Source organism: Cucumis sativus, chromosome 3 (assembly GCF_000004075.3).
Source record: "Cucumis sativus cultivar 9930 chromosome 3, Cucumber_9930_V3, whole genome shotgun sequence".
Lineage (NCBI taxonomy): Eukaryota > Viridiplantae > Streptophyta > Magnoliopsida > Cucurbitales > Cucurbitaceae > Cucumis > Cucumis sativus.
Window position 1 is genome coordinate 32,997,649 of NC_026657.2, and position 27,865 is coordinate 33,025,513.

Sequence of the window (27,865 nt, forward strand, 5' to 3'; positions counted from 1 at the left end):
TCCTGCTAGCCCATAATAGAGTCTAATAGCTACTAAACTCAATTGAATCGAGACAAAGTTTGAACCTACTTAATATTAAGCTCGATAAAGGCCTCCTAATAAGTGTAGAGTGCTCCTATATCTAGTGGGAAAAAATCATCAAAAATCTGCATGCTATAAGCCAGTCGCTCTGCTTCACGTCGGAGGACGACTCAAAATGTGCTACAAGACATGATAATATTGTAAGAAAAAGAACGAGTCTTCGTTCAAAGAACTAATTTTGATCCATATTAGAAGTAAAGAGGACCGTCGTCCATTAGGACTAGCGCTCGGAGGAGTTTTTGTTCATTCCATATACAATTAAATGTGTACATCTAACATCGGGGACAATAGGTTTTGGTTAATTTGTGGATTAAATTTCAAAACACACTCCTTTAATTTTGATTTTTTTAGAATTATAAGTTAAAAGGTGTATGAATAATTTTTTTTATTATTTTAAAGGTGACGCAACATTTTAAATTAAAAGTAACAATAAAAAATATAGGGAAAGTGGAGAGAGAGATCAAATATAAAATTTAAATTTAGAATGCGATGTTAAATTAAAAAATAATAATTGACCTAAAAACTCGATTAGATGATCGTTAAATAACATTGCCACAATTTGATTTTTTTTTTATATTATATTATCTACTTTTATCAATATTTTTTAAATATAAACTTCACTTTAAAGTCTTCAGAAAAATAAAAGTTTGTTTTCCTTTTTAAAATTTGAGAAATTGAAGTTTTTTTTAGAAATAAAAATAAATAGATGACTGTGACAACTTAATGTATCTTAAAATCTAGAAGAGAATCACACTTGTAATTAAAATCTCAATTACTAAAAATTACATTTTTATAATTTATGATTTGAAATTTTTTTGCAATTATTTTATGGGTGTAGAGAATGACAACATGATAGTTGAAAGAAAAGAAAAGAAAAAACCATTTCTTTTTTTTAAAAGTGGTTTGTTGAATAACAAACTAATTTGATCAAACAAGTTGATTGAATAATTGGATGCATCATTCCCGTTTTAAGTATTGCAAATTGGGATGAACAATAGGTAATCCATGATGCTATTATACAAATTCGATTTATTGCTTGTTCAATGGATTGTGACATATATTAAACCCTTTCATAGTGATTAATATATTAATTTTATTAACTCTAAACTCTCTTAGATCTCATCATCCATCGTGGTTTTGTACAATTTTACCAATCAAATTAGTTTAAATTACTCTTTTGAGTGCAAATAAGTTATATGTTTGTTAAGGATTAGAGATCCATAATCTTTCAATTAGAGAATTAATCTCCATTGTATTAGACATATTTTTATAGTCCCAAAACATAAAGTCGTGAAGGTTGATTTCATAGTATATAATATTATATATATATACTTGTGGACATATGAAGAGATCTTGTTGTTTAATAATTCGATAATTGGGCCACGATTTAACCCTAGTTTAACAAACAAGCACACATTCAAGTGGATTTAAATGTGAAAAACAACATTATAGAGTTGAAAATAGATCACACGTGCGAAAAATATATTGACGAGAAGAGTCTATCTTTGTTAGAAAGGAGATAAATTACACACCAAATATATCCATATGTGATTCATGGTCATGCTCTGTCTGACTTGCTTAAGACTATGACAAGAGTAAACTTTGGCAAGAGACCAACAAATAAAAATATACTTAAAACGCGAAACTTTCTATTATTTTACTCTTTTAACCTATTTGAACCATTTTTTTCATAAAACTCTCAAAATGGAAAGCTACAAAATTATTAGACATAAAATTTAATCTCTCTATTTATATTTTAAGAAAGTAACTCATTTGACTAGAGATTAAAATGTAATAAAGTAAATAAAAAGTGAAATATTTTAAAGATTATGAAAATTATTTAAAATGACACTATAAAAATATTTACAAAAATAGAAAGATCGAAATCAATCGTGGTAGTCTACAATTAAATTAATAAAAAATATTATCCGTCTCTATCGCGATACAAATACATAAAATGGTATCTTTTGCATTTCATAAAAAAGGATAGCCAAAACGAAGGGTGATAAAGGGATGTGGACACAGCAAAAAAGTAGTAGAACTTTCCACAGTGGAAAGCAGCCAGGCATTGAAAAGCCGTCAGCATCAAACGAACACCAAGAAGAAAAGAAAATGAGCATAAAATAAAATTAAAAGCACCGCACTATTTACTACTACTACTACTTCCTCCTTCTTCTTCCACTACTACTTCATCTTTCAGCTGAGGCTCGGGTGGTTCCCAACATTTCTCCTCTTCTTCTTATCCCAATCCTCTTCCTCCGATCCTCCTCCTTCCATGGCGTTTCCTTCCATTTCCTCCTCCATTTCTCATCTCCCTCCTTCCTCTTCCCCTTCTCTTTCTCCTCATTCTCCTCTCCTCTCTCCCAATCCCTCTCTCTCCCTTCTCGATTTCGTTGCTTTCTATGGCAGGTCCAATAGAACCAGAAGGAAACCATCTCTTTCCTATTCCTCTTCCTCTCTCTCCACTCGTCGTTCCTTTCGCCACTTCACTTCTTCCAACTCTTCTTCATCTATCAAGGCTGTTCTTGATCTTCCACTCCGTCCTTCTTCTTCTTCTTCTTCTTCTGAACCCGTACCTAAGGTATGTGTATTTCGTTTTTCTCTGCCTTCTTGTTTTTGGTGTTTTTGTATTGAATTTGCTTTGATTTATGAGGTGTTTGTTTGCTTGGTACTATGATTGATTTCTTTTGCTATGATTGAGTCTCTGTTCGTGGCTATTGAGTTTGGAATGATGATCGTTTGTCAAGTATGTTTGATTTTACTTGTTTGAATTGTGATGATTGGACCGGGAAGTTGATCGAGGCATTTATGTAATCCTAATTTCTCCCCGTGGAAAAGAAGATAGAGTTGATTATTTCTATTGAAAAGGCGACTGTGTGAGGATGACATTGACGTCAAACATTCTTTCTTGATGTTGTTATTGGGAGTTATTACCTTTCAAATTTTTTTGGAGTAACGGTAACCTTTTAGGCGTTTAGAAAGGCAATATCGGTCTTTTCATCCTTGGTTAGATGAAGAGGTTCCTTGAGGGAAAAGGTATTTTAGATTGCATGTGTATGCGATCCAGGAGGTTAAAAATCCCTAAGTTTGGATAAAATTTTGGTAGTCTTTGACAATTATATTCCAGAATAGTCATAGAGGATATTATAAATTTTTGTTGCGGAGTTTGAGAATTATGTTACTGTCATTGTTAGTTTTGTGGAACAAATACCTAATTCTACAACACTTGAATGTCAAGAAACTCGAAAGATTTTAACATCTTATGTAGGTACCATTTTTTCAAAGTCTCTTTACCCTTTTCACATCTCCAAAGGTCATGAGGCCTCAACCCACGGTGGTTCATGTGGTCATTAATTCTATCACTACTAAATTTTTTATTATATTACTAAAAAAAATAATTGAACATGATTTCAGTTCAGTATTTTTACTATCAGTCTGAAAAGCTCCAGGACACTCAACTAGAAGGTGGACTTGTAAGTCGGTCTCTTTAGAATCGGGTGCCCTCTTCCCCCCAATCCTATTGTTAGGCAGCTCTCCAAGTTTTTTAGAAATAATAACAACAATACTAATGAAGAAGAAGAAGGAGAAGAAGAAGAAGAAGAAGAAGAAGAAGAAGTTTTTGGACAGGTTGTGATTGCTAGGAAGAATTCTGGAGATTGATTCGACTACCAATGCCATTAAGTGTTTGTGGATGTGAACTCTTCTTAGCAGTTGTGCACTGGTAGGAAGATTTTTGGCGGCAGCTTATAGGAAGATTAGCACTAATGGAACTTGTGTGAAAGAAGTTCCCCTACAACTAGCAATGTGTACAACTAGCTAAGTGTTTCTTCTAAGAAAACACATGAACTTCTTGATCATCTATTATTCTTTGTCCTTGGACTTGCAATCCCAGGGTAAAGAGTGGTTCTAATTGTTCGACTTAGCTTTGGGATTAGAGGCATGTAAGGGGCTTGCTTGTATTGGGTTTTAGTGGCAGGTCATGTTTCTTAAGGTGCAATAATTATTTGCAGCTTAAAAGTGCAAAGCAAAAGAAACGCTAGGACAATTTTTTTGAAACAAAAAATATAGAAGTATGAATAAATTTGTTATATATGAATAGTATATTAACATGAACAATAAGATAGAGCCGTTGCAAGTGATTCATTAGAGAAAGGTGTTTGGACATATTTTTCATGAATGAATGAATAATAACAACAACAAAAATAATAATTAATCATTATTTTAAACTAAAGCAAGGGTGCTTTTGCTATGTTGCCCTTTGAATCACGGTTAGCAGGGGTAGACCAAAATCATTTGAGCAATCTCATTTGTAGCTATTATGTGGAAATCATGGAGAGGAACGAAAAGGAGAATTCTTGAAAAGAGAAGTGGCAATCTTGCAAAGATTTGGAATATAATTCACTTCCTGACCTTTTTTTTTTATAGAAAATTTAATTTCCTGAAGTTCACAATAGAAAAATGTACATACATTTAAATGACATGAAAATGTATAGCGTCATGAATGATAAGTCAAATAAAAAATTAAAGTAATGAGATCGATTTTAAGAACCATTTTTAAACCACTGTTGTTGAGTTTAGGCAGCTGGTGCTATAAAACTATGTGCCCTCAGAGCCGTTGTAACTAGATGAAGTGGCTTCACTGTTTGAATAAAGTTCTCCTTCCCCCTTTTACTTTTTATTTGTTTAAATTCTCATTTGATGTGAAGATCTTTGATTCTTTATTCTAATTACTGTATTCTTTGTATAACTTAATACAAATTTCTTGTGGATTTATTTTAAGTTTTCTCAGAATGTCACACTTTTGAAAATCATTCTATGCTATGTCTGTAATCAAAGCATTTAGTTATACCAGTATACATGATGTAATTTGATGCTGACCAGGTTGCAAATTTGGAAGACATAATATCAGAAAGAGGAGCATGTGGAGTTGGATTTGTTGCCAACTTAGAAAACAAAGCATCCCATAAGATTATCCAGGATGCTCTTACAGCATTGGGCTGTATGGAACACCGTGGTGGATGTGGAGCTGACAATGATTCTGGTGATGGTTCAGGATTAATGTCTTCCATCCCATGGGATCTTTTTGATAATTGGGCCAATGGGCAGGGGATTCCTTCATTTGACAAGTTGCATACTGGCGTTGGCATGGTTTTCCTCCCTAAAGATGATGGTGATAATAAAGAGGCAAAAGAAGGTGACTGTTCAATTATAATTGATCTAGTTTAACCTGATTAATTGTATCATTCCTTTATTATTTCTACTATTTTACTGAAGTGTTATAGTTATTTATTTATCTTTTGGCATTCAACAAATTTTTTCTGTTGAGATTTGAAAAGTTTCAATGGTCAATTTTGTTTGAACTCTTGAACTCTGTGTTATTGTTTTTTTTGAACTTTACACTCGAAAATGTTTTTGAGTATTTGTATCACCTTTTTCCAAGATATTTATATTTCATCCAACAATATATTTTTTTTTTCACCTTTTGTACAGTATTACTTAACTATAGATGTAAATTGTACCACGTTATAAATCTTACACTTTTGCATCTCTTAATACCAATTGGAGAAGTCTTTTGCAAGTCTTTTTGTCTGGGATTTATTTTCCATCTTTTGTAATTGCATACATCAATGAAATTGTTTTTTTAATAGAAAAAGAACAATAATTCTGTTGGCAACATTTTAAATAGTTGGGGTGAGACTAATGATAAGAGTGTTTAGGGGTAGATAGTGGGGGGATAGTGAGATTTGGTCATTGGCTAGATTTCACGTGTTTCTTTGGGCTTCGGTTTCGAATAACTTTTGTAACTATTCTATAGGCAACATTTTACTTAGTTGTCCCCCTTCCTTTAAAAGGGTGGTTTTGTGGGCTGGTTCTTTTTTATGCCGCTGTATTCTTTCATTCTTTCTCAATGAAAGTGGTTGTTTTTGTCAAAATAGGAAAAAAAATATTTTTTCCAATGGTCGTGGGCAGATGACGATATAGGATGATGAAATGATTTGATATGATTGGCGGACATAAGCTTTTTCCTTTTCTCAATTCATCCGTCTCTTCATGTGGTTCAATCCATTAAGAATAATAAGTGCTAAATAATTTTGAATATAAAGATTTTGTAAAAAATTAAGTGAAAAAGTACTAGAAGGAGAGGAAGGAATATAGAGTTTGCTGCTTTTGGTTGGCAATTTGCCTCTTCTTTGGACACAATTGCGTGGATCAGAATGATGTTCATTGATCCCTTTTGAGGAAAACAAAAAAGGTATATATCGGCTAGCATAATCAGAGTCGTTCTTTGGAAGATATGGAATGATTAGAACCATTCTTTGGAAGTTCTCGGATGAGAAGAACTCAAGGACTTTTCAAGGAAAAGAGAGATCATGTGGGGAAGTTCCTGAATCATCTTTATTCAATGCTCTTTCTTGGTCTAAAAATGTACAACCCTTCGGTAGTGACAACTTCAATTTTCTTGTTTCTAGTTGGAGGGATCTTTCGCAATGCCTTTTATATGCCCCTTTTGTAACACTTTGGGTATTTCATTCATCAACGGAATTGTTTCTTATTAAAAAAAAAAAATAAAAAAAAAATAAATATAATTTAAGAGATTCTTCACGAAAAGTTAAAAAAGAAACTAAAAGAAGAAAATAAAAAAGGGGCCTGGCTCTTAAAGCACATTTAATCGTGTAAACTGGCACTGAAGATGTGGGGGCCTTGCTTCTTTGAAGTGAGGTGCACACAGCTTGTGTTTCTGGGGGACTAGGCTTGGTTGTCAAACATTCTTTCATATAGAAATAATTTATTACATCATTTTTGTTGGACTTGTAATTAGGTAAAGCTATTAATCCTTGTTTTGTAGTTGTTGCAAGTATCTTTAGACAAGAAGGTCTTGAGGTGCTTGGTTGGAGGCCTGTTCCTGTGAAAGCTTCTGTGGTTGGTATAAATGCAAAGAAGACCATGCCTAACATTGAGCAGGTATTCGTCCAAGTAGTTAAAGAAGAGAATGTGGACGACATTGAACGAGAACTTTACATTTGTAGGAAATTGATTGAAAGAGAAGCAAACTCTAAGAGTTGGGGAAGTGAGCTATATTTCTGTTCTTTGTCAAACCAAACTATAGTTTACAAGGGAATGCTTCGCTCAGAGGTTCTCGGATTATTTTATGATGACCTTCAGAATGATCTCTATAAATCCCCCTTTGCTATTTATCATCGAAGATATAGTACAAATACTAGTCCTCGATGGCCTCTTGCCCAACCAATGAGGTTACTGGGTCATAATGGAGAGATCAATACGATACAGGTAATTGTTGTCTCTTTGTTTTCTTTTGTTGGAGTTCTATAAGTTCTACTAATTGTCTCTAAGCTTACGACGTTATTGTGTTTGTGGTATAAGTTCAGTAAATACCTTTAAGCTAACTATTTACTGTTAATCAGGGAAACTTAAATTGGATGCAATCTCGAGAAGCTTCCTTAAAGTCATCTGTATGGCGGGGTCGTGAAAATGAAATTCGTCCATATGGCAACCCAAGGGCATCGGATTCAGCAAATCTTGATAGTGCAGCCGAAGTAAGATCTATGTTCATTAATAGTGAAAATGCATATCCACGAGATGAACAATATTAATTGTCTTACATTTAATTTGGTTATTTGCATTTTCTTTTGAGAAAGTTATTTGCATATGTTGAGCATAGTATTTGTAAGTTTGCTATGTATTGTTATATAGATGCTTTAATGATTATAAATTTTTATTGAGTGTCATGTCCAAAGGTCTGTGTAATAAGAATTGAAGGATAATTGAAAATTGACAGTGACAAAATTGTACAAAATAATGGCTGGTATACAACATATTAAATCACTGATCAGCCCAATTTTTTATGGTATCAAAGTAGGTGATCTAGGAGATCCGTTCTCCTGCAATGTTATTTCCTCCCCAATTAATTTAAATTTCCTCTTGTTGGGCTACATATTTCAAGCTCACAAGTGAAGGGAAGTGTTAAATTTAATATTTACCTCCAAGAAGCAACACTCATCAACATGTTGATTGTTGGGTATTCTAAATGTTGATCAAAGATTGGATTTCTAGATTCCGGTATTTTATTTGGTGGTTTACTGTGACTTGTAATGTAAATTGTGATTCTATTACTATCAATGTTTCTGTGATTTCTAAAAAAATTGGTATATTTCTCTTGAAGCCTGAAAGATTGATGACCTCTACAAATTTATGTATTTACTGAATTTCTTCTTAATCTGATTCTACATCCTCCTATTTTACTAGTCGTTGTCTTCTACTGGTTTAGTTGTTAATAAGAAGTGGCCGTGCCCCTGAGGAGGCTCTCATGATCCTTGTTCCTGAGGCTTACAAGAATCATCCTACATTGATGATCAAATATCCAGAGGTACCATTGCTTTTGTCTTCATTACTTTGTCATTCCATCCCCCTTCTTCCCTGGAATGCACTGTTTGCACGCCTTCCATTCATCAACATCTTTTTTATAAGAAACAAACATGAATTCACAGGACGCAGTATCCATAAAATTAAGTTTACAGACATGTTAGGTTCTGAATGTTAGGCTACTTGGGTTATTTTCTTAGGGATTAATTTCTATTTCATGGACTGCATTTCTCCTTATGTTTCTCTGTGCTTTTGTTTTTCTTTTTTTGGTAGAGAGAAAAAAGTATTCATTGAACTAATGAAAAGAGACTAATGCTTATGCAAGACTAGATTCCTAATAGCCGTTCTTCTTCTTCTTCTTCTTTTTTGGGGGTATAATTTTAACATAGTCTTAACTATCTTTTCCACCAATCTTAATTAGTTGTGTAACCAGCTTTGAATTATATTGGACGTGATTTTTTGTTACTTTTTCTATCCTTCTCTTAGGTTGTTGACTTTTATGACTATTACAAAGGTCAAATGGAGGCTTGGGATGGACCTGCTTTATTGTTGTTCAGGTATTATCTAAAAAATATTTCTTCTCTATTGTCTGGTTGTTATGATATTAAGAAGTGAGTTAATAATTTAAGTATCACCTTGTAGTCTAAATTTTTGATGGGTTGAAGATATTATTGTCTTTTTTGTTTGTTTGTTTGAAAGGTGAGGTTTACTGTGTAAGCTTATTGAAACTTTCCCCTTTTAGGTTTTAACTTTGTGCATCAGTGGAAAGCCTTGATACCTTTTCTGGAAAATATAGGTTCATGCTGGTCTGATCGTTGTTAATGCAATTGATTTTTTGCAGCGATGGAAAAACAGTTGGTGCCTGTCTTGATCGCAATGGATTGCGCCCAGCTCGGTATTGGCGCACGTCAGATAATTTTGTTTATGTTGCATCTGAGGTGTGTTCTCCATCTTCTATTTGTTTTAGTTGCACGACTTTGCCAGTTTCTTTTTGTTTTTTTCACTTCGTGTTTTCTCATCTTGGAAATTTCTTCTGTTGTTTTTTTGCTCTCTGTAGTGGTTTGCCTTGTCTTCATCTTTGTTCTAATTTTCGTTCTTTTATGGAGTTTGTATCTTTGAAGATTATTCTCTTTTCATTGAAATAGGTATGATTAGATGTATGTGTATCTTCTAGTTATTTGGCCTTGATGACACCAAAATAATTTGGTTGTTCAGTCGTTGCGTTGATGTTTTGATGGGATCTCAAACTGAAGTTCATGTTTCTTGTAATATTTTTATATTCTAAATAATAATATCACAGGAATTAAAAAGGATTTTGTAAAAGCAAAATATGAAGAAGACAAAGTTCATGTTATTTCATATATTTATAGTTTTTTAGTTTGTTCCATTATGCATAAACATCTAAATTGTGAAATCCAAACACTTTTCATATCCTAAGACCCATTATTCTTGTGAAATAATGAGAAGAATGTGTTTTATGATTTTTTTTGGGGCACAGCACAATTGCTATTTCACCTCTTTATCTATTCCATTCTTCTTTCTCAGGTTGGCGTCTTACCAATGGATGAGTCTAAAGTTACAATGAAAGGCCGTCTTGGTCCAGGAATGATGATTGCTGCTGATTTGCAGACCGGACAGGTTTGTTTTGAATTTTTCGCTGGTTTCAATTTCTGCATTAAGAGTATAGTTACACCCCCCCCCCAAATTTTTCTACCTTTTTTTCTTTCAACTACATTTCCAAGCTTTTACTAGTCTTTCCCTATATCTTTTCTTGCATGTAAACTATTATCATTATTATTTAACCAAGTCCGATCAATATTTTCTTCGAAGGACTGATTTTAAGATGTACTGAAGGTATATGTAAATTTGGACAATTGAAGGTATAGGCAAAATACAGGGACCAAATATACATCCCAATAAGTGTTACTAGGCCATCTTCTTTAAAATTGTTTTCTACTTCCTGTAACCAACTTAATCAAGCATCTAAAATCTCTCTTTATCAAAGAATACACTTCACCACTGACTGAACACCAATTAAAATGAGATTATACCACAGAACTCCTTCAAATTCCAACTCCACCCCCTTCTTTCCCCCTCCAATTTCAGTCTCTAAACTAAATCTACCTCCCGGAACTTCCGACCCCTAAAACACCGAGCTGGGAATCCAATCCAATTTGTTTTTCAACTCTCCTTAAACCTCTCTCTCTCTAATGCAGTTTTCAAACTTTGTTCTCTATGGCTTTCTGTTCTCCAATTTTCAATCTTATTTCTCTTAGAATTGTTTCCCCAATCTTCAAAAGCAACTTTATGCATGACAACACGTAAGATCCAGACCCCCTTGGGAATTATTAAAAGCGGTAAAGAAAATAGACACCGAGTTACTTGGAAACCCGAGTACCGAGAAGAAAAACCATGATATGACTTTCTTACTAATTTTTCATATTAACAAAAGAGAGCATGCTTGTGATAAAAAAAGGAAAGGAAATTAGGTTAAATCCCTCCTTTGGCCAAACCTGCTAAGTCTAACACTCCTCCTTAAGTTGGGACCTAGATATCAATGAGACCCAACCTATTAACACATGAGTAAAGCTTTGTTTGAGAAGCTCCTTGGTGAGAACATCAATAACCTGTTGGCTCGATGGGATGTAAGGAATGCATATGCTGCCATTATTTAGTTTTTCTTAATGAAGTGTCGATCAATCTCCACGTTATCATGTTGATTGTTGGTGATGCTAATAGCTGCCTTATTTTTTTTAAACAGACAAACTTCTTTATTAATAATAAAACTCAAAGTACAAGAGTGTTGTACAATGAGTAATAAAGAAGCCTAGAGAGCAATAAGCCTCAAAAGGTGCACCCGAACATCTCAATTAGATTGACACCCTCCTAGCACCAAAACATCATATCCCAATTAAAGCAAGAATAAAATTTAAGCCAAATACAATGAAACAAAGTCCACCTTAATACAGAGGGCTAAGACAGGGAAATAAAGGAAGAGAATAGAGACAAAACAGTACAAAGACTGAGCCTAAAACAAAACAGCTACTGTGTAAACAAAAACAAAATGAAAATGAAAGCTATGCTCCAAAAAAGGCATGCCAAAGAGGGGGAAAACGAAGCTGTAAACAGTAGACAAGGTCACCAAAACATGATTTTGGTTCCATACTAGTAATCAACATGGACCGAATGAGAGAGTCCTCTCCTCTCCAGAAATGTTTTTGAGAATCACCGATGGAGGGAGAAGAGTCTCTCCTGTCAGAAAACTGAATTGGTGACGTCCCTCAAGAAACATTTTGACTGAGACCAGGAAAAATAGTTCTAGCCATTCAGCTTCTCTCCTGGAAAGACAATTGTAGATGGTGCCAAAGAACTAGTTATATAATTTGAGGACAAAGTAGGGAACCAAGTTACTGGATTCTTGAAATACATCGGCAAGTTGGTTGGTTTGGATTATGCCGAAGATTCACCAACTTCAAAACCTGATTTACTATGGAGTTGATCAATCCTTGTACCATGGAAGTGTGCTGTAAAGGATCAGAATGCAACGGTGCATAAAAAGAGGCAGTGCGTGAAACGAGGGCAATGGCGGTGCGTGGATGTGTGGCTGACCTAGAGGGTGCTGCGGCTGGACAGGGGCCACGGTTGGGAGTAGGCTGGCTGAACTGCAGAGACGACGGACGGTGGAGCGTACTGGGTACGCACTTGGCAGCAGTGGCCCTTGGGTGGATAGATGTGCCGTGTGCGGTTCTTTCCCTTCACTAGGTGGCGCAGCTGACTCCAAGGGTGGGCCCATTGTGATCACTGGCAGTTTCTGAAGCTGGCGGAGCAACTTTTCCACGGCGGTGGCGACAACGGCATCCACGGCGGCGTTGATCCCAACAACGGCAGCGGCAGCTGTCTTGTCTGTCTCTGTTTGGGTTTAATCAACAATCATCTTTAGGGATTCGTCTTTACCCCTCTCTGATACCATATTAAAAGCGGTAAAGAAAATAGACACCGCTACATGGAAACCCAAGACCGGGAGAAAATCCACGATCTAATTTTCTTATTAATTTCTCATATTAACAAAAGATACAAGGGAAAATAAATGGGATAGTTGCAAATTTAGCAATTAGATTCAAAATAATTAAGTATATAACAACATTTTAAAATTTTTGCAAATATAACAAAAATGGTCAAATTTTATCAATGATATAAGTCTATCATCGATAGACCATGTTGCAAATATTTTGATCTATCACTGATAGACCATACGAGTCTATCAACGATACAAGTCTGTCAGCGATAGTTATGCTATATTTGCAATTTTTTTAAAATGTTGCTATATCCTTAATTATTATTTCTAAAATGGCCATCAATTACAATTACCCAAAATAAATAGACAACATGCTTATGTTAAAAAGGAAAGAAAATTAGGTTATATCCTTCCTTGGGCCAAGCCCACCAACTCTAACAAAAATAATACCACTTGAAATCAAGTCAAAGCACCAATCCAGCAAACAAATTGAAGAGTCCAAGTTGCACACAGAGAACTTCCTCCCCAAATAAATAGCGGATTGAAGAATAGTTTTTGAACTCCTTTGAAAGACTACATGAAGAACCGTGGTTACATTTATCAAATCATATCTATCTTCCAATCTTACGAAGATTAGTTCTCATTAAAAATTCTCTTTTTTCTTTCTCCTCAAACCCCCAAAGTAATGCATTTATTGAATTGACATTGGTTTGCAGGTTTATGAGAATACAGAAGTTAAAAAACGTGTAGCGTTGTCATATCCGTATGGAAAGTGGATCAAGGAAAATATGCGCTCATTGAAGGCTGAGAATTTTCTTGCATCAACAGTATTTGAAACGGATAAATTGCTGAGAAGCCAGCAGTAAGTTTCTTTTCAATATCTCTTTAAGTTTTCTGAGACAGATTATATAGGCTGTCTTGTTCATAACTTCTGTAAATTTTTTTATTTATTTACAGATTCTTGTAATGGCATCTAGATGAACTATATGGTTTTTTTTAATATGTTCTCTGGTTTGTTCATGTTTCTTATTGGACTTTTATTTTGAATTTGTTTTGTAATTATTCAATTATATGATTTTGTATAGTTGGAGTCCCTTCTGTAGAGGAAGTCTTCTTATTGTGCGCTTGGTTTTTGTGCACTCGTGTATTCTTTCACTTTTTCTCCATGAAAGTTGCTCGTATAAAAAAATGGTGTTTCTTAATAATCGTCCAAAAGTTCAACTTTGGGGGTTGTTAAGTATGCGTCTCTTCAGCGCATAATTTGGGGAATTGGCCACGTTAGGTGGTTGTAGCCTGAGAATGATTGAGGAGAAATCCTTGAAGAATCGAACTTTTGAATCTTTATTATGAATCAAGCCGTATATACAACATGAGAGGGGGAATCAAGCCGTATATACAACAGGAGAGGGGGAATCAAGCCGTATATACAACATGAGAGGGATTCCCTATTTATAAGGGATTAATACACAAATGGGGGTAAATGAGATTGACCTAGGATTTATCCAAGAATAACGTAATTTCTCCTAATTATCCCTACATTAATGCTATCCCTTCAAAATAACAAAAACAAACTTGCCATCGAGTTTAATAAAAAAAGAAGACTGTTTTTCAGAGAAGAAACATTTCATTGATAAAATGAAATAAAGGAGACCCCAAACACCTATAGATGATTACAAAAGAGATTTCCAATTGGAAACTAATTAAGAAAAATTAAAATTTATTAAAGGGTACCTAGTCTTGTACCAATACGAGCCAGTATATAGAACCAAATCTGTGAAACTATCAAAAACAAGAAAAATAATCTTTAAATAGACTTTTATTACGCTCACCCCATGAGTCCAGAAAAAAGCACACAAAATGGCCTGCCAGACAGTTTTTCTAATTAACATGAAATGGATGACCTACCGAAAGAGAAGTCTAGAGAACCGAAATATTATCTGAGAAGAAGGGCAGTGCATAAAAAAGTGAGCAGGGGACTCAAAGTGACTTTGACACGTAACACACCAAGATGAAGAGATGGATGAGGCATACAACGTTGAAGACAATCAACAGTATTAAGTATTAACCACACCCCAGCTAGGTTCCCATAAGATTTTTTTAATTTTCGTAGAGTATTGATCCTTCCAGATAGAAAAATACAGATCCTTTGCAGGAGGATCTACATTGCTAATCAAATCATCCATAAGAGATTTCATGAAAAAAGGATGAAGAAGGGTCGATAGTCCATTTCCAAGAATCCTGTGAAACATGAAACCTGACCAAAAACAACATCAGGGATAAGGAAGCCCACTATAAAGCGTCAAGATCATTAAGATTACTATGAAGATGTAAATCCCGAGCCTTCGGATCCGCAATCCAAGCATCAACCACCTTAATATTAGGGAAACGAGCAAGACGAAACAATTAGGGGAAAACCACTGACATGGCTCCACAGTTTAACCAAGGGTCCTTCCTAAAAGGAATTGAGCAACCTGTACCCAGGTAACATTGTGCATGAAATGCAACTAGAGTAATGATCTGACAAATAAACCGCCATGGTGATTTAGAAGGACCACGGAAAACTGCCACATTTTTGTATGGTTCAGTTCTCGGAGTTCATCCAAGTTCAGAGTTCCAAGGTCCTGTAATACTTTTTTGTACCTTCCAATATTTTATTTTATTTTATTTTTACTACTATTTTTTTTTTTTGGGGGGGGGGGGGGGATCTATGAAAGTTGGACATGGTTACAGTCTTATCTTTGATAAGAAGTTGACTTACATGTGATTCGTTGCATAAATTGATAATTTATTCTTTCGTTGTCCATAGTTAGGTTCCTCGTATAATTTCAAGTCTTTTGCCTTTTCTCATTGAGATTTTTTTGCTATCTCTATTCATTCTAACTAATTCAGATTGTTGCATCAGGGCATTTGGCTACTCCAGTGAGGATGTCCAAATGGTTATAGAGAGTATGGCTGCTCAAGGAAAGGAACCTACGTTCTGCATGGGAGATGATATTCCACTGGCAATATTGTCTCAGAAGCCACACATGCTCTATGATTATTTTAAGCAACGGTTTGCACAGGTTCACTGGAAGTTTCCTTTTCCTGATTATAGGAATACTTGTGAATGTCCTTCAATCTTGTTGTGTGCTGTTCCATGGTACTTGTCATGTCCAAAATTGTTATCATGCTTTGAGGCTGGTCGATTGAGTCAAAAGACTGAAAACAGCATGGACGACAACATAACATCATGATCACTGTTCCATTTCATTTTCTTCCTAAAATAATGTTAACTAAATTGCAGTTGTTTGTTTTGTAAATCTTCATGCTTTTAATTTTATACCAAGATATTTGTTTGGCCTTGTTTGTGTTCGCGTGTTTACAATGGCATTTAGCTTAATGTAGTGTTACTTGTCGTAGAATAGCATTGTTGAGAGAAAAGCTGAAAACGTCTTCTCTAGTAGTTCTATATGTCATTGATTCTTTTCTATTCTGTATTGTTCTGTTTTCTAGTTCTATAATTCTGTACTGTTTTGCTCTTCTATCTTCCTTTGTATTTCCCATTTTTTTTATTTTGTTTTCTAGTGTCTAGAGCATTAGTCTCAGTTCAGTTTTCATTGAAAAGATACATTTCATTTTTTTAAAAAATGTCATTAACGCTGTAAAATTTGCAGTTCTGACATTGGGCATCATCTTTCTTCTCCTTAAACAGATGCAAATTAAACCATCTATTTTGATTTCTGTTTCTGTATGTCTTCTTCTTCTTTGTTTTTTGGAATAAATGTTGCCTGACTTCATTTAGCCTTCAAAAAGTTTATAAAGTCATTTTATGGTCCTGCCTGTTTCTGTGATTTTTTTTTTCTTATGGTTTCACTGTGATTAGTACTTCTTTATGCAATAAATTCACTGTGCGGTACTTTTAGGTGACAAATCCAGCAATTGACCCTCTCAGAGAAGGATTAGTCATGTCTCTTGAAGTCAATATTGGAAAGCGAAGAAATATATTAGACATAGGACCTGAGAATGCCTCACAGGTTGGCAAGCTTTCTTCTTTCGTTCTTTGTATTAATTTTATATGTTATAGGTATCAGAGAGTTCTTCCTTCTCAGTTTAATCTTCTCGTGTTCTAATTGCCTACTCAATATTGACCAGGTAACTTTGTCTAGTCCTGTTTTGAATGAAGGAGAGCTTGAATCCTTGCTAAAGGATCCGTACTTGAAGGCCCAAGTATTGCCAACATTTTTCGATATACGTAAGGGTGTTGATGGTTCTCTGGAAAAAATTCTAAACAGACTTTGTGATGCTGCTGATGAGGCTGTTCGCAATGGTTCTCAACTGCTTGTTCTATCTGATCGGTCTGAAGAGCTTGTAAGAACTATTCCGGGTTTTATTTGTTTCTGGAAGACTTTGTCTATATAGTTTCTGTTTCCAACCTAGAAAATAATGATAATGCACTTGAACTATATATATGTTTTGCGATAAGAAAGATATTAGACATAGGACTTGAGAATAATGCACCTGAGCTACATTTGCACAGTGACAGATCCAAAAATTTTGTTCATGGAGGGCTTAATTCAGTAAAAATAATCTAAAAAACAAATGTGAAGAGTGAGGCTTGAACCTAAATCTGTAGGACGCTGGAAGTAAGATATACCACTGGGCTAGCTTATAGTATTAATACTATGTCAGTTAATATATTTATATATGATATAAACAGCATAAAGCTGAGAGTGGACTCTTATAGTAAATTCGACAGTGTTTGCATGGAACAAAATTTTAATCTGTGTTGCTAATGTTGTGCTTAGATTTTTTTTCTGCACGTTTAATATATTTTGTTTTTCTTGTTCACTAGCACTACGATTTTCTGTATTACATCCTTCTCTTTACCTGCTTTATTTATTATTATTATTATTAGTTTGCTCACATTTCGTTGGGTTCCATCTATTCTTGAATCTTTTTGCCATGTATTTTGAACATTCGCCAATTTTTGAAACGTTTTGTTTCCTTTCAAAATAATTATTATTACTATTATTCATTGTCCTTGAAGGTTACCTTATTTTGTGCTGTATGTCCCTTTTAGGAAGCTACTCGCCCAGCAATTCCAATTCTTCTTGCTGTTGGTGCTGTTCATCAACATCTTATTCAAAATGGCTTGCGAATGTCAGCTACTATAGTAGCAGATACCGCTCAGTGCTTCAGTACCCATCAGTTTGCTTGTTTGATTGGATATGGTGCAAGGTAATTTTCATTCACTGTAATTTTCTTAGATCCATTTAACGTCGATGTTTCTTAGGATTGAATTAGCTATGAGAAAAAATTGCCTTTTGTGTTATTTAACAATCAAATCATTGATTGTTAATTATATGATTATATTTAATTTTGAATAAGCCCATGTCCAAGTGATAAAAGAAAATACAAGAGGATTACCTGCCGTATTCCTTCATTCATTCATTGTTATTATTACTCATTGTCCTTGAGGGTTATATTTTAACTATGATAAAAGAAAATACAAGAGTGTAGAGAGAGAAAAAAGTTAGAAAGAGTTAAAAATAAGATGTTGAGTGGTCGGAATAGAGAGAAAGCACAAGAGAAGAAAAGTTTTTGAGAGAAGCAGAAATGTAAACATTAGATGAAGAACAAAAAGAGAAGAAAAATCGTAGAAGGCATAAAAGGGGGAAAAAGCGAAGAAAGAAGGAAGACAAGATGAAGTAGAGAATTTTTGTAGGAAAAGCCCATTGTCAAGTGGGGTTTTATCAAGTTGTAATTGTAAAGGATGTGTTAATTGGATTTTGATGGGATACTGGATGTTAAGTTTTCTTTATTTATCTTACTTTTATTTTTGTTTAATAATAGGGTTGAGGGTTGACAATTTCAGAATTTTACTTATGTTTTGTTACGTTGATTTTGGTAATGTGTTTCTGGCAATTGGAAACTTAAGACAGACATCCAAATTGATGTTTGGTAGTTTGTCCACTGGAAAGTGGGTGGGTGGTTTCTCATTCCCAATAGAGGACGATGTTATAGTTTTCTTCCTTTTGCGGGTGTAGAGGACAGGAAACATTGTAACTAAGAACAAAGAGCAAACAACATCAAGGCACTTTACAAGTGTCAATAGTTGTGGTCTTAAGCCTTCAAATGGCTACCATTGGTGTCTTTTGTCTTTGATAGTACAAAAGATATCTGGAGGGTTTGGTCTTTTGTCTTGAAAGATTCACGTGGAACGTAGTTAAGGTGATTGCAAGGACTAGTTTGAAAATCATATGATAATCTGGACCAGGTGCACGCTGTTGGTTTACATTTTGGCGAGAAATCTTGTGTAGTTTTACTCTCTCTCTCTCTCTCTCTCTCTCTCTAAATTCAATTCTCATTGAGCAAAAAATGGAAGAAAAATGTCCTCTTTGTGTTGTCTGTTCTCTTTTTGACAGCTTTATTTTTGGTTTTGTTGTTTGAATTTTATTTGATATCTTATATTTTGAGAATTAGTCTCTTTTCACTAATTCAATGAAAATAGTTGCTTCCATTTAAAACAGAAAAACAAGGGCATGCGACAAAAAAACACAAAGAAAAGGGGACCTCCATCCACAAAAAGGGTCTCTAATTATGTAAAATAACTATAAAAGAAAAACTACAAAAGATCTTGTAAATCGAAGACCAAATAGAAACATGAAAGCGAACTAGGGACCAAACCTCACTGGGGTCTATTTCCACCCACTAAAGACGGCTATTCTGCTCACACCACAAAATCCATAAGATTCCACACCTTAACAAGCAATAAAAAGTAAACCTTCTCCCCACGAGGCGGCTTGAGAAAGACTTCCTCGATTACAACAATGGTGTCCCTGTGGCAATCATGCAAGCTGCTAAACTTCTGGAAGAAAAGTCCCAAACAGAACTCACAAAATCACAATGCTAAAGAGGCCTATTTTCTTATTTTTCTTACTCATAGTAATTAAAATATTAATCTTTTTGAAGCCTGTATTTTTTATTTTGTAAATAATTAATTTGGATAGAATTATTTCTATATTAGTTATGACATCAAATGGTTCATGAGTAAAGATGCAGCATATTACAGCTTAAAATCATCTTTTCAGTGCTATATGCCCATACTTGGCTCTGGAAACCTGTCGGCATTGGCGTCTTAGTAACAAGACTGTAAATTTGATGAAGAATGGAAAGATGCCTACTGTAACTATTGAACAGGCTCAAAAGAACTTTTGCAAGGTTTGGGCTCTTGTATTAAAGGACTTATTTAAATGGGTTGACCTTTTATGTTTTAATCCAACCCTTGACTTAGTTCAGTTAGATCACTCTCTGTTGAAATGTTGTCTTTGGAACTGATCCGTGTTGTTGCTGTGCTTTCGATGCATATCCAACTCAATTGCTCCACCACTCAGGCTGTGAAGTCTGGTCTTCTCAAAATTCTTTCCAAAATGGGCATTTCTTTACTATCAAGGTATAGTTATATTTTCCCCTGTTCTGTCTGTTTCTAAGAAGTTGTTTACTTCATTTTGTCCAGTAACTCTATGAAGTTTTTGACAACTTTTTTTTTTGTTTTTTGTGCTTAGCTATTGTGGTGCACAAATATTTGAAATCTATGGATTAGGAACTGAGGTTGTAGATTTTGCCTTTCGTGGGAGCATATCAAAAATTGGTGGGTTGACGTTTGATGAGGTAACTAGTATTATCTGAGGTTAACCTGAATTTGTTTTTATGGATGAGGGAGGAATTCATCAGGGTAGCAATTGAAATGCTGCTTCAGAACTTAGATTTTCATTTTTCTTGGAATTTTTATTTTAATTTCCTTCGATTTTAGAATTTTGGTGGGCCATTTTCAAATATAGCAAGATTTTTTTTTAAAAAAGGAGACATGCTTCTTTATTAATAATAATACTTGAAATTAAATCTATTTACCAACTATAGTAAAACCATTAAATTCTCTTTAGCTCATTTAAGTTTTTTTTTGCTATAATTTGTAAATAGTTTCAACTTTTTGCTATTTATGATAATTCCTCAATTTTGGATGGGATCTATTAATATTCATTTGTGAGGATATTGTCTTTAAACAGTATGCTAGTAGACATTCTCGACTTTGGTTTAATATGCAAATTGTGTGATAGTATTCTTAAAGAGGCATTTGCAAAAATAGCAAAAAAATGTATGATAATAGGGCACATGTTACTACAAATTGCAAAAGTAGTAAATTTAAAAGCAGATAACCTTTTGATAGCTCTCCAATAGCCCTTTGATAGTCATCTGATAACTGTCTAATATCATTAATTACTTCATATTTTTCATATTCACAATATGCAAAAAAAGAGGTGCTATGAGCTGTTTTTTGCTAAATTTTGTTGTCATCTGATGCAATTCCTCATTCTTAAATTGCTCTAGGCATGTAATTGGTTGTCGGGTTAGTGTGACTGGTATTATCGAACTCTTAAGATAGAGTTTGAAGTTTTCAGCCATTTTGTGTCTCATTCTAAAATATTTTTCAATCCTGTGCTGCAGTTAGCCAGGGAGACTTTGTCTTTCTGGGTGAAGGCATTTTCTGAGGATACAGCTAAGAGGCTAGAAAATTTTGGATTTATACAATTCAGACCAGGAGGTATGTGCTAACTTTCAAACTTGGCAAAACTGAAATCAAGATTTGTATATTGAGTGCATATCAATTTCGTATGATTAATAAGCAATCAAGACTTGTATTTTCTTCATGTGCCAATGCTACTGTTATTCTTTTAAATAATTGTTGGAGTGCCTTTTATCATTATGATTAAAAGTTAATTCAAAGTTCAACCGTTATTCCCTTTCTTTTTTTGTGTGTGTGTTGGCATATGGTTATAGTTCTTTTTGGTTGCTTGGAGGAAAAAAGAGGTTCTTAAGAATCGTGTTTTTGTGTGATAAAGGGGAGTATCATGGAAACAACCCTGAGATGTCAAAGTTGCTCCATAAAGCTGTGCGTCAGAAAAATGAGAGTGCTTATGCAGTATATCAGCAGCATTTGGCTAATCGGCCAGTGAATGTAAGTGCTGAAGACATATTTTAGTCTCCCCCTTCAAGGATTTAACAGAAATTTCTGAGATTAAAGAAGTTCTATTTTGAAGTTAACTGGACTACTGGAGTTTAAATTTTCTTCTTAAATCATACAGGTTCTTCGCGATCTTCTGGAGTTCAAAAGTGATCGTGCTCCAATTCCTGTGGGAAAGGTTGAACCAGCAGCATCTATTGTTAAACGCTTTTGCACCGGTGGAATGTCACTTGGAGCTATTTCAAGAGAAACTCATGAAGCGATTGCTATTGCAATGAACAGAATTGGTGGTAAATCCAATTCAGGAGAAGGTGGTGAGGTAGTTTATTATATGCCTGTTTCATAGATCTTACTGTATTGTTATCTACTCTTTAAGCAGCATTAAGATTTAAGACAATAGGAAAAGTACTTCCAAACATAACGGCTTCCCCAACATTATTATTATCCAGGATCCCATTCGTTGGAGACCACTAGCAGATGTTGTTGATGGGTATTCTCCAACATTGCCACATCTTAAAGGCCTTCAGAATGGTGATACTGCTACTAGTGCTATTAAGCAGGTAACACCTTTAAACTTCACACTTATCAGACTATAATTTGTATAAAAACCCTGATCATGGGATATTTTAGGCACCTTATTAATACTGTTTTCATTCTTTTAATTATTGCACCATGAACTTCTTAAATCACCAATTGATCCAAAAGGTTAAACTGAAGGGTAAATGGTAAATTTAGTATATTATCTAACACTCTCCCTTACTTGTGGACTTGAAATATGAAGAAAGGCCCAACAAGTGGAAATTAATATTAATTGGGGAGGAAACAACAACGTAGGGGCTAGAACACATGATCTCCATGGACCTAATGTTGCAGTTCTCTAGTTAAGAACTTGATGTATGGTGTTACTGTACACTTTTATCCTATGTAGAGATATATAGCCAAGCCAACTCACAGTAGAAAATTGATGGAATGTTGACGAAGTAAATTTAGCTGCACTTTCTTTCTAAATTGTGGTTTACTTTATTTTCAGGTTGCTTCTGGGCGTTTTGGTGTCACTCCAACATTCTTGGTCAATGCTGATCAATTAGAAATCAAAATTGCACAAGGTGCAAAGCCTGGTGAAGGTGGCCAATTACCTGGAAAGAAAGTTAGTGCTTACATTGCGAGGTTGAGAAATTCCAAACCTGGTGTTCCGCTTATATCTCCACCACCTCATCATGACATTTATTCTATAGAGGATCTTGCACAGTTGATATTTGACCTTCATCAGGTAGTTTTCCGTGGCTTGCTGAATATAGTCACTTTACATTAGTGACAAGATGCTTCTGGAATTTTTATGAAAGCCATTGTCCATTTCATGAAAAAAAAAACAGGTGAACCCAAAGGCTAAGGTATCAGTGAAGCTGGTTGCTGAAGCTGGAATTGGAACAGTGGCTTCTGGGGTTGCCAAGGGTAATGCTGATATCATACAGGTACCCCATTTCAAATTTCTATCAATATATGGAGCAGTCCGTAACTTATGTGCTACAGCTGATGTTCTATACAAGTCGTCTGGTCTCAATCTCTCTACATTTGGGAGATCATATGGGTGCCCTAAACAATCATGCAATATTGAGATCTTTAATATTTAGGAAAGGAAAGATGAGCTTGGATGATATGCAGGCTTTCATTCTCTTTTAGTTCTGAATTTTTAATATTTTAGTCCATCGATTTGATTGATTCATGTATCTTATATGCCTCGCAGATATCAGGGCATGATGGTGGAACAGGAGCTAGTCCTATAAGTTCCATTAAGCATGCTGGTGGTCCTTGGGAACTGGGACTGACAGAAACACATCAGGTTTCATGTTCATGATTTTATTAGTAATCATTACTTTTTCTGTTTTGGAAGGTATGGTTTGTGATAATTGAATGATGATATACAGACCCTCATTGAAAATGGACTTAGAGAAAGGGTCATTCTTAGAGTTGATGGTGGCTTCAAAAGTGGATTTGATGTCTTAATGGCCGCAGCAATGGGTGCAGATGAATATGGTTTTGGTTCAGTTGCCATGATTGCTACTGGTTGTGTGATGGCCCGCATATGCCACACTAACAACTGCCCAGTTGGTGTTGCCAGTCAGGTAATGCATACAAAGTTACGCAACTTAGAGGCTGTTTTGAAAGTTGTTTTTGAAGCTGCCTTTCTATTTTTGATCTGGAACTGTGGGAAATGACTTGTAAGAGTTAACGTTATTGTGGTCAGTACTAGCAGTTCAACCTCTTCTTCATATTTGTATGAGGTTTGATATACGACTAACTACTACTATATCTTGCTTTTTTCAGAGAGAGGAGCTACGTGCACGTTTTCCTGGTGTACCTGGCGATCTTGTCAACTATTTCCTTTATGTTGCCGAGGAGGTTATTTCTCTTCCTATACTCTAGTTTTCCATTTGTTAATAATTCATTTTGCATTCTTTATAGATCTAAATCTTGGAAGTTTGTTTGTTCCATTTTGTTAATTTTCTCTCCCAGTTTTTTGTTCTGTGGTGTGTGAATCTAATATTATTGTTTGTTTCAGGTAAGGGGTACATTGGCCCAGCTGGGATATGAGAAGTTGGATGATATAATCGGACGAACCGAATTATTAAGACCCCGAGATATCTCTTTGATGAAGACACAACATCTCGATCTTGATTATGTTCTTTCTGTATGTATTTAGATGGAATCATTTTAACTTTTGTGTTTTGCATACTAAGTGTTATTATAGGATTAGATCACCATGCGATTATGCTCTTGTTTATTAGTGTTGTTATATAACATTCTTAAACTTATTTCTAGAATGTTGGATTACCAAAATGGAGCAGTACTGAAATCCGCAATCAAGATGTTCACACAAATGGTCCGCTTCTGGATGATACCCTACTTTCAGACCCTCAGGTATGAATGAAGTTGATGGATTGCACATCTTTTGTTTTTATATTATCCCCCAAGTTGCCTCTTCCTTGTTTTAGAAACAAAATACTTCCGCCTAACTATCACTTTCTGTTATATGAATATCCCACTGATCATGCCGCACGTTCTATTTCATTAGTCTATAGCCTTCTGTATCTGTTTGAGGTGCTTTTAAACTCTTTTCTTGTTAATGTTTTTTGTTAAGAGATTGTTTGTAATTGATAGGCTTTTATGGGTTTTATTTTGAAATTATAAAATGAAACAAGAATTTAAGGAACTCCTTAAGGGAGGGTACTTCATCTTAAGCGATGCTACGTAATGCCTAGCTGCACTAGGCATGTTTATTTGAGCTATGTATCCAGTAACCTTTTCTTGGTGGCATCCTGCAAGTTTGCGCTTTATATATTTCACTTTTTTAGCTCAAGGGAATTATTGACTTGACACTAGGTACTTTGTACATTTTCAAAGAGAGGAATGTGCAAATTTTGTTCACTATCTTTTCTATTAGCAACCACTTTCACTTTCAAAGAACTTGTGACAAGTGAAAAGATATTGGCTGAACTTATCTGACTGTGTTCTGATTATTCTTTTGGTTTTTTCGCTTTTTTTCCCTTCCAATATATGTACCCAGATATTAGATGCAATTGAGAATGAGAAAGTAGTAGAAAAGACAGTGAAGATTTACAATGTTGATCGTGCTGTTTGTGGGCGTGTAGCAGGGGCGGTTGCCAAGAAATATGGTGACACTGGTTTTGCTGGCCAACTGAACATTACGTATGATGCAAATTTTAAAGAACTATTACTTGTGTCAGATGTGTTGGTGAATACTAATTTCTTTCATTTATTCAGGTTCACAGGTAGCGCTGGACAATCATTTGCATGCTTTCTTACGCCTGGAATGAACATTCGGCTTGTAGGAGAGGCCAATGATTATGTGGGAAAGGTATTTCAAATATTCTTACACCGGAAAGTTGATGTCTTAAGTACAAATGAAACAACTTATTGAAAAGAAGAAAATAGGTTATACGTGGAAAACCCTAGTACAAAAAGAAAAAAACACGATAGAAGCCGCTTTTATTTTTTTCTAATAATCAAAACAGTACAAGAGGGCAGAATACATATAGGCTATAATAAGCCCTGACAAAAAAAAGAAAAGAAATAAAACTAGGGTACAATAAATTACACAAATACCTTTGGGGCTATAAACACTCCACTAGCCCCTAATTTCGAACAAACTTTATTTTCAACCTCATGTTTGCCATGCTATTTTTCTGAACTTTGGATGAACGGAAACTATTACCTTTACAATAAGCAGTTAGAAGCTTCTCCCTTTTAGATTGTGCATAGGTTGTAGAATAGTTTTAATGACATTCGAACTTGTCAGAGTGCAGGTGAAAATATCTTGCTATTCTACAACCTACGCAAAATCAATGAAAAATTTTGTTTCTTGTTATACATTGATACATATTGCTTCTTTTCATATTGTAAATTACATGCGATATTTTATTTGTTTTAATGACTTTATGCATGAACATTATATGGTTTCTTACTCCAATTATTTATATTTGCAAGGGTATGGCGGGAGGTGAATTAGTTGTAACTCCAACTGAAATTACCGGATTTGTTCCTGAGGATGCAGCCATAGTGGGGAATACATGTCTGTATGGAGCAACTGGCGGTCAGATTTTTGTTAGAGGAAAAGCTGGGGAGAGGTTTGCGGTCAGAAATTCACTTGCTCAGGCAGTGGTTGAAGGAACTGGTGACCATTGCTGTGAGTACATGACTGGTGGCTGTGTGGTTGTACTTGGCAAGTATGTATTTTCGCTTTATCCAAATTATACGGCAGTACTTTGGTTGCTCTAGAGAGCACTATATTGACCATTTTTCTAAAAAAATTGCGCCAAACCTATTTAGAGTGGGAAGAAATGTAGCTGCTGGAATGACTGGAGGCTTAGCTTATATTCTGGACGAGGATGATACTCTTATTCCGAAGGTTTTTGCTCCTCATTCTAGTCAATCTTTACCTATAATTGCCAACCTTGTGTTTTTTCCTCTACATGAAGCTTTGTTGTTTATTTGTTAGGACTCGTTGCTATCTAACATGCACAAGTAATTTCTCTAATGTACCTCCAGGATATTAACTCACGACGGATTGCTATTTATTTATTTTCAAATTTTGTTTTCTTGTTCTTGAGTCAGTACTTAAAAGGACTTTGCTACCATATATTATGTGTATATAATGTTCTTTATTTTCCTTAGATTCCTCCCTATTATTAACACATCAGAACATTTATTTCTTGTGGAAATATGAGCAGGTTAACAAAGAAATTGTAAAGATCCAGAGAGTAACGGCTCCAGTGGGGCAGATGCAGCTGAAGAGCCTGATCGAAGCCCATGTTGTAAGTGCTTTCCAATTCACAATAACTCCAAACATTTGATGATGGAACTGTCGATTCCCATTTGAATCACTATCTAAATATCTGTTAATGAACTGGGACATCTAATTGTGATTGACCAAAGTTTAAATTGATTGATAGGATATGGTAATTTAATTATATCAAATACACTTTTAATACCTTCTTACTCGTGGGCTTGAAAATTTATAATATTACATACGTTAGTTCAGCTTTGATATCATGTTAAATCATCAATTGACTAAAAAGTTTTAACTAATGTGATATGGTATATTTAATTATATCTCTACTTTAACCCTGATTCTTTTGATAAATAGGAAAAAACTGGTAGCAGCAAAGGCTCCACGATCCTGAGCGAGTGGGAAACTTATTTACCGCTCTTCTGGCAACTGGTTCCACCTAGTGAGGAAGATACCCCCGAGGCTAGTGCTGAGTATGTAAGAACAGCTACTGGAGAAGTGACCTTTCAATCCGCCTAATGGATCAAGGCAACAATTGCTTTGATCATGATTAATTTGCAAACGCTGCAACTCTACGACATCTGGATTAGGAATGTGGATGGTACGAAAAACATTCACACATAACTCGACAGCAAAGGCTATGTGACTTGGTGGTGAAGTAACCATGATCTACCACCATTCAGCAGTGTAAGCCATTCTCTTGTATTGATCCCTTTGTAAATATCAATTTGCAGCATAAAAATAAAATGTAGATTTCATGTAGTTTAGGGTTTCTCAATTCTTGTTGAAGCAAAGCATCTGTTTATACTGTCATTCAAAATAAATTTAGGCTCGGCTCATTATTATTGGCCATTGCTTTCTTTTTTTTCTGGCTAAATGTGCTTTTTGGCATTTCAGGTTTGAAATTCTCTGATTATTTTGTACTCATATTCTCTGAATAACATCAAACGAACAATGTCTATTCTTATACACTGCTCTTGAATGGTTTTGTGTTGAAATGAAATTATTTGATTGAAGTACTTTTCCTTGATTTTGGAACCAGGGGTGGAAGTTTTCCATTGTTTAATCTTGCTGGCTG

General features: G+C 34.9%; 1 protein-coding gene across 2 annotated transcripts; it reads left to right on the plus strand.

Annotated features, from left to right (window-relative positions):
- The first annotated feature begins 2,233 nt into the window (after nucleotides 1-2,233).
- On the plus strand, nucleotides 2,234-27,806 carry LOC101214380 (ferredoxin-dependent glutamate synthase, chloroplastic). Of its 2 annotated transcripts, none has more exons than XM_004136730.3 (33): nucleotides 2,234-2,662; nucleotides 4,963-5,275; nucleotides 6,929-7,371; nucleotides 7,506-7,637; nucleotides 8,369-8,467; nucleotides 8,950-9,020; nucleotides 9,305-9,401; nucleotides 10,009-10,101; nucleotides 13,195-13,340; nucleotides 15,381-15,540; nucleotides 16,381-16,491; nucleotides 16,610-16,825; nucleotides 17,538-17,695; nucleotides 19,549-19,678; nucleotides 19,852-19,910; nucleotides 20,023-20,128; nucleotides 20,963-21,059; nucleotides 21,358-21,473; nucleotides 21,601-21,798; nucleotides 21,929-22,039; nucleotides 22,510-22,749; nucleotides 22,853-22,951; nucleotides 23,224-23,319; nucleotides 23,405-23,602; nucleotides 23,805-23,879; nucleotides 24,040-24,168; nucleotides 24,300-24,398; nucleotides 25,045-25,187; nucleotides 25,263-25,356; nucleotides 25,986-26,224; nucleotides 26,328-26,406; nucleotides 26,729-26,812; nucleotides 27,145-27,806. In XM_004136730.3, exons 1-33 carry the CDS (start codon nucleotides 2,357-2,359, stop codon nucleotides 27,304-27,306), a joined length of 4,899 nt encoding a protein of 1,632 aa, XP_004136778.1. In that variant the 5' UTR covers nucleotides 2,234-2,356; the 3' UTR covers nucleotides 27,307-27,806. The 2 variants fall into 2 exon arrangements, with proteins under 2 accessions (XP_004136778.1, XP_011652191.1); XM_011653889.2 differs by lacking the exon at nucleotides 2,234-2,662 and having other exon boundaries at nucleotides 5,134-5,275; nucleotides 6,929-7,044; nucleotides 7,110-7,371.
- The last annotated feature ends 59 nt before the right edge of the window (nucleotides 27,807-27,865 follow it).

Bases quoted from the DNA above. Each gene is read 5' to 3' on its own strand.
- LOC101214380 (XM_004136730.3), top strand. From the start codon at position 2,357: ATGGCGTTTCCTTCCATTTCCTCCTCCATTTCTCATCTCCCTCCTTCC. The intron at 24,169-24,299 runs GTATGTATTTAG...ACTTATTTCTAG, and splicing joins ATCTTGATTATGTTCTTTCT to AATGTTGGATTACCAAAATG. The intron at 25,188-25,262 runs GTATGATGCAAA...TCATTTATTCAG, and splicing joins GCTGGCCAACTGAACATTAC to GTTCACAGGTAGCGCTGGAC.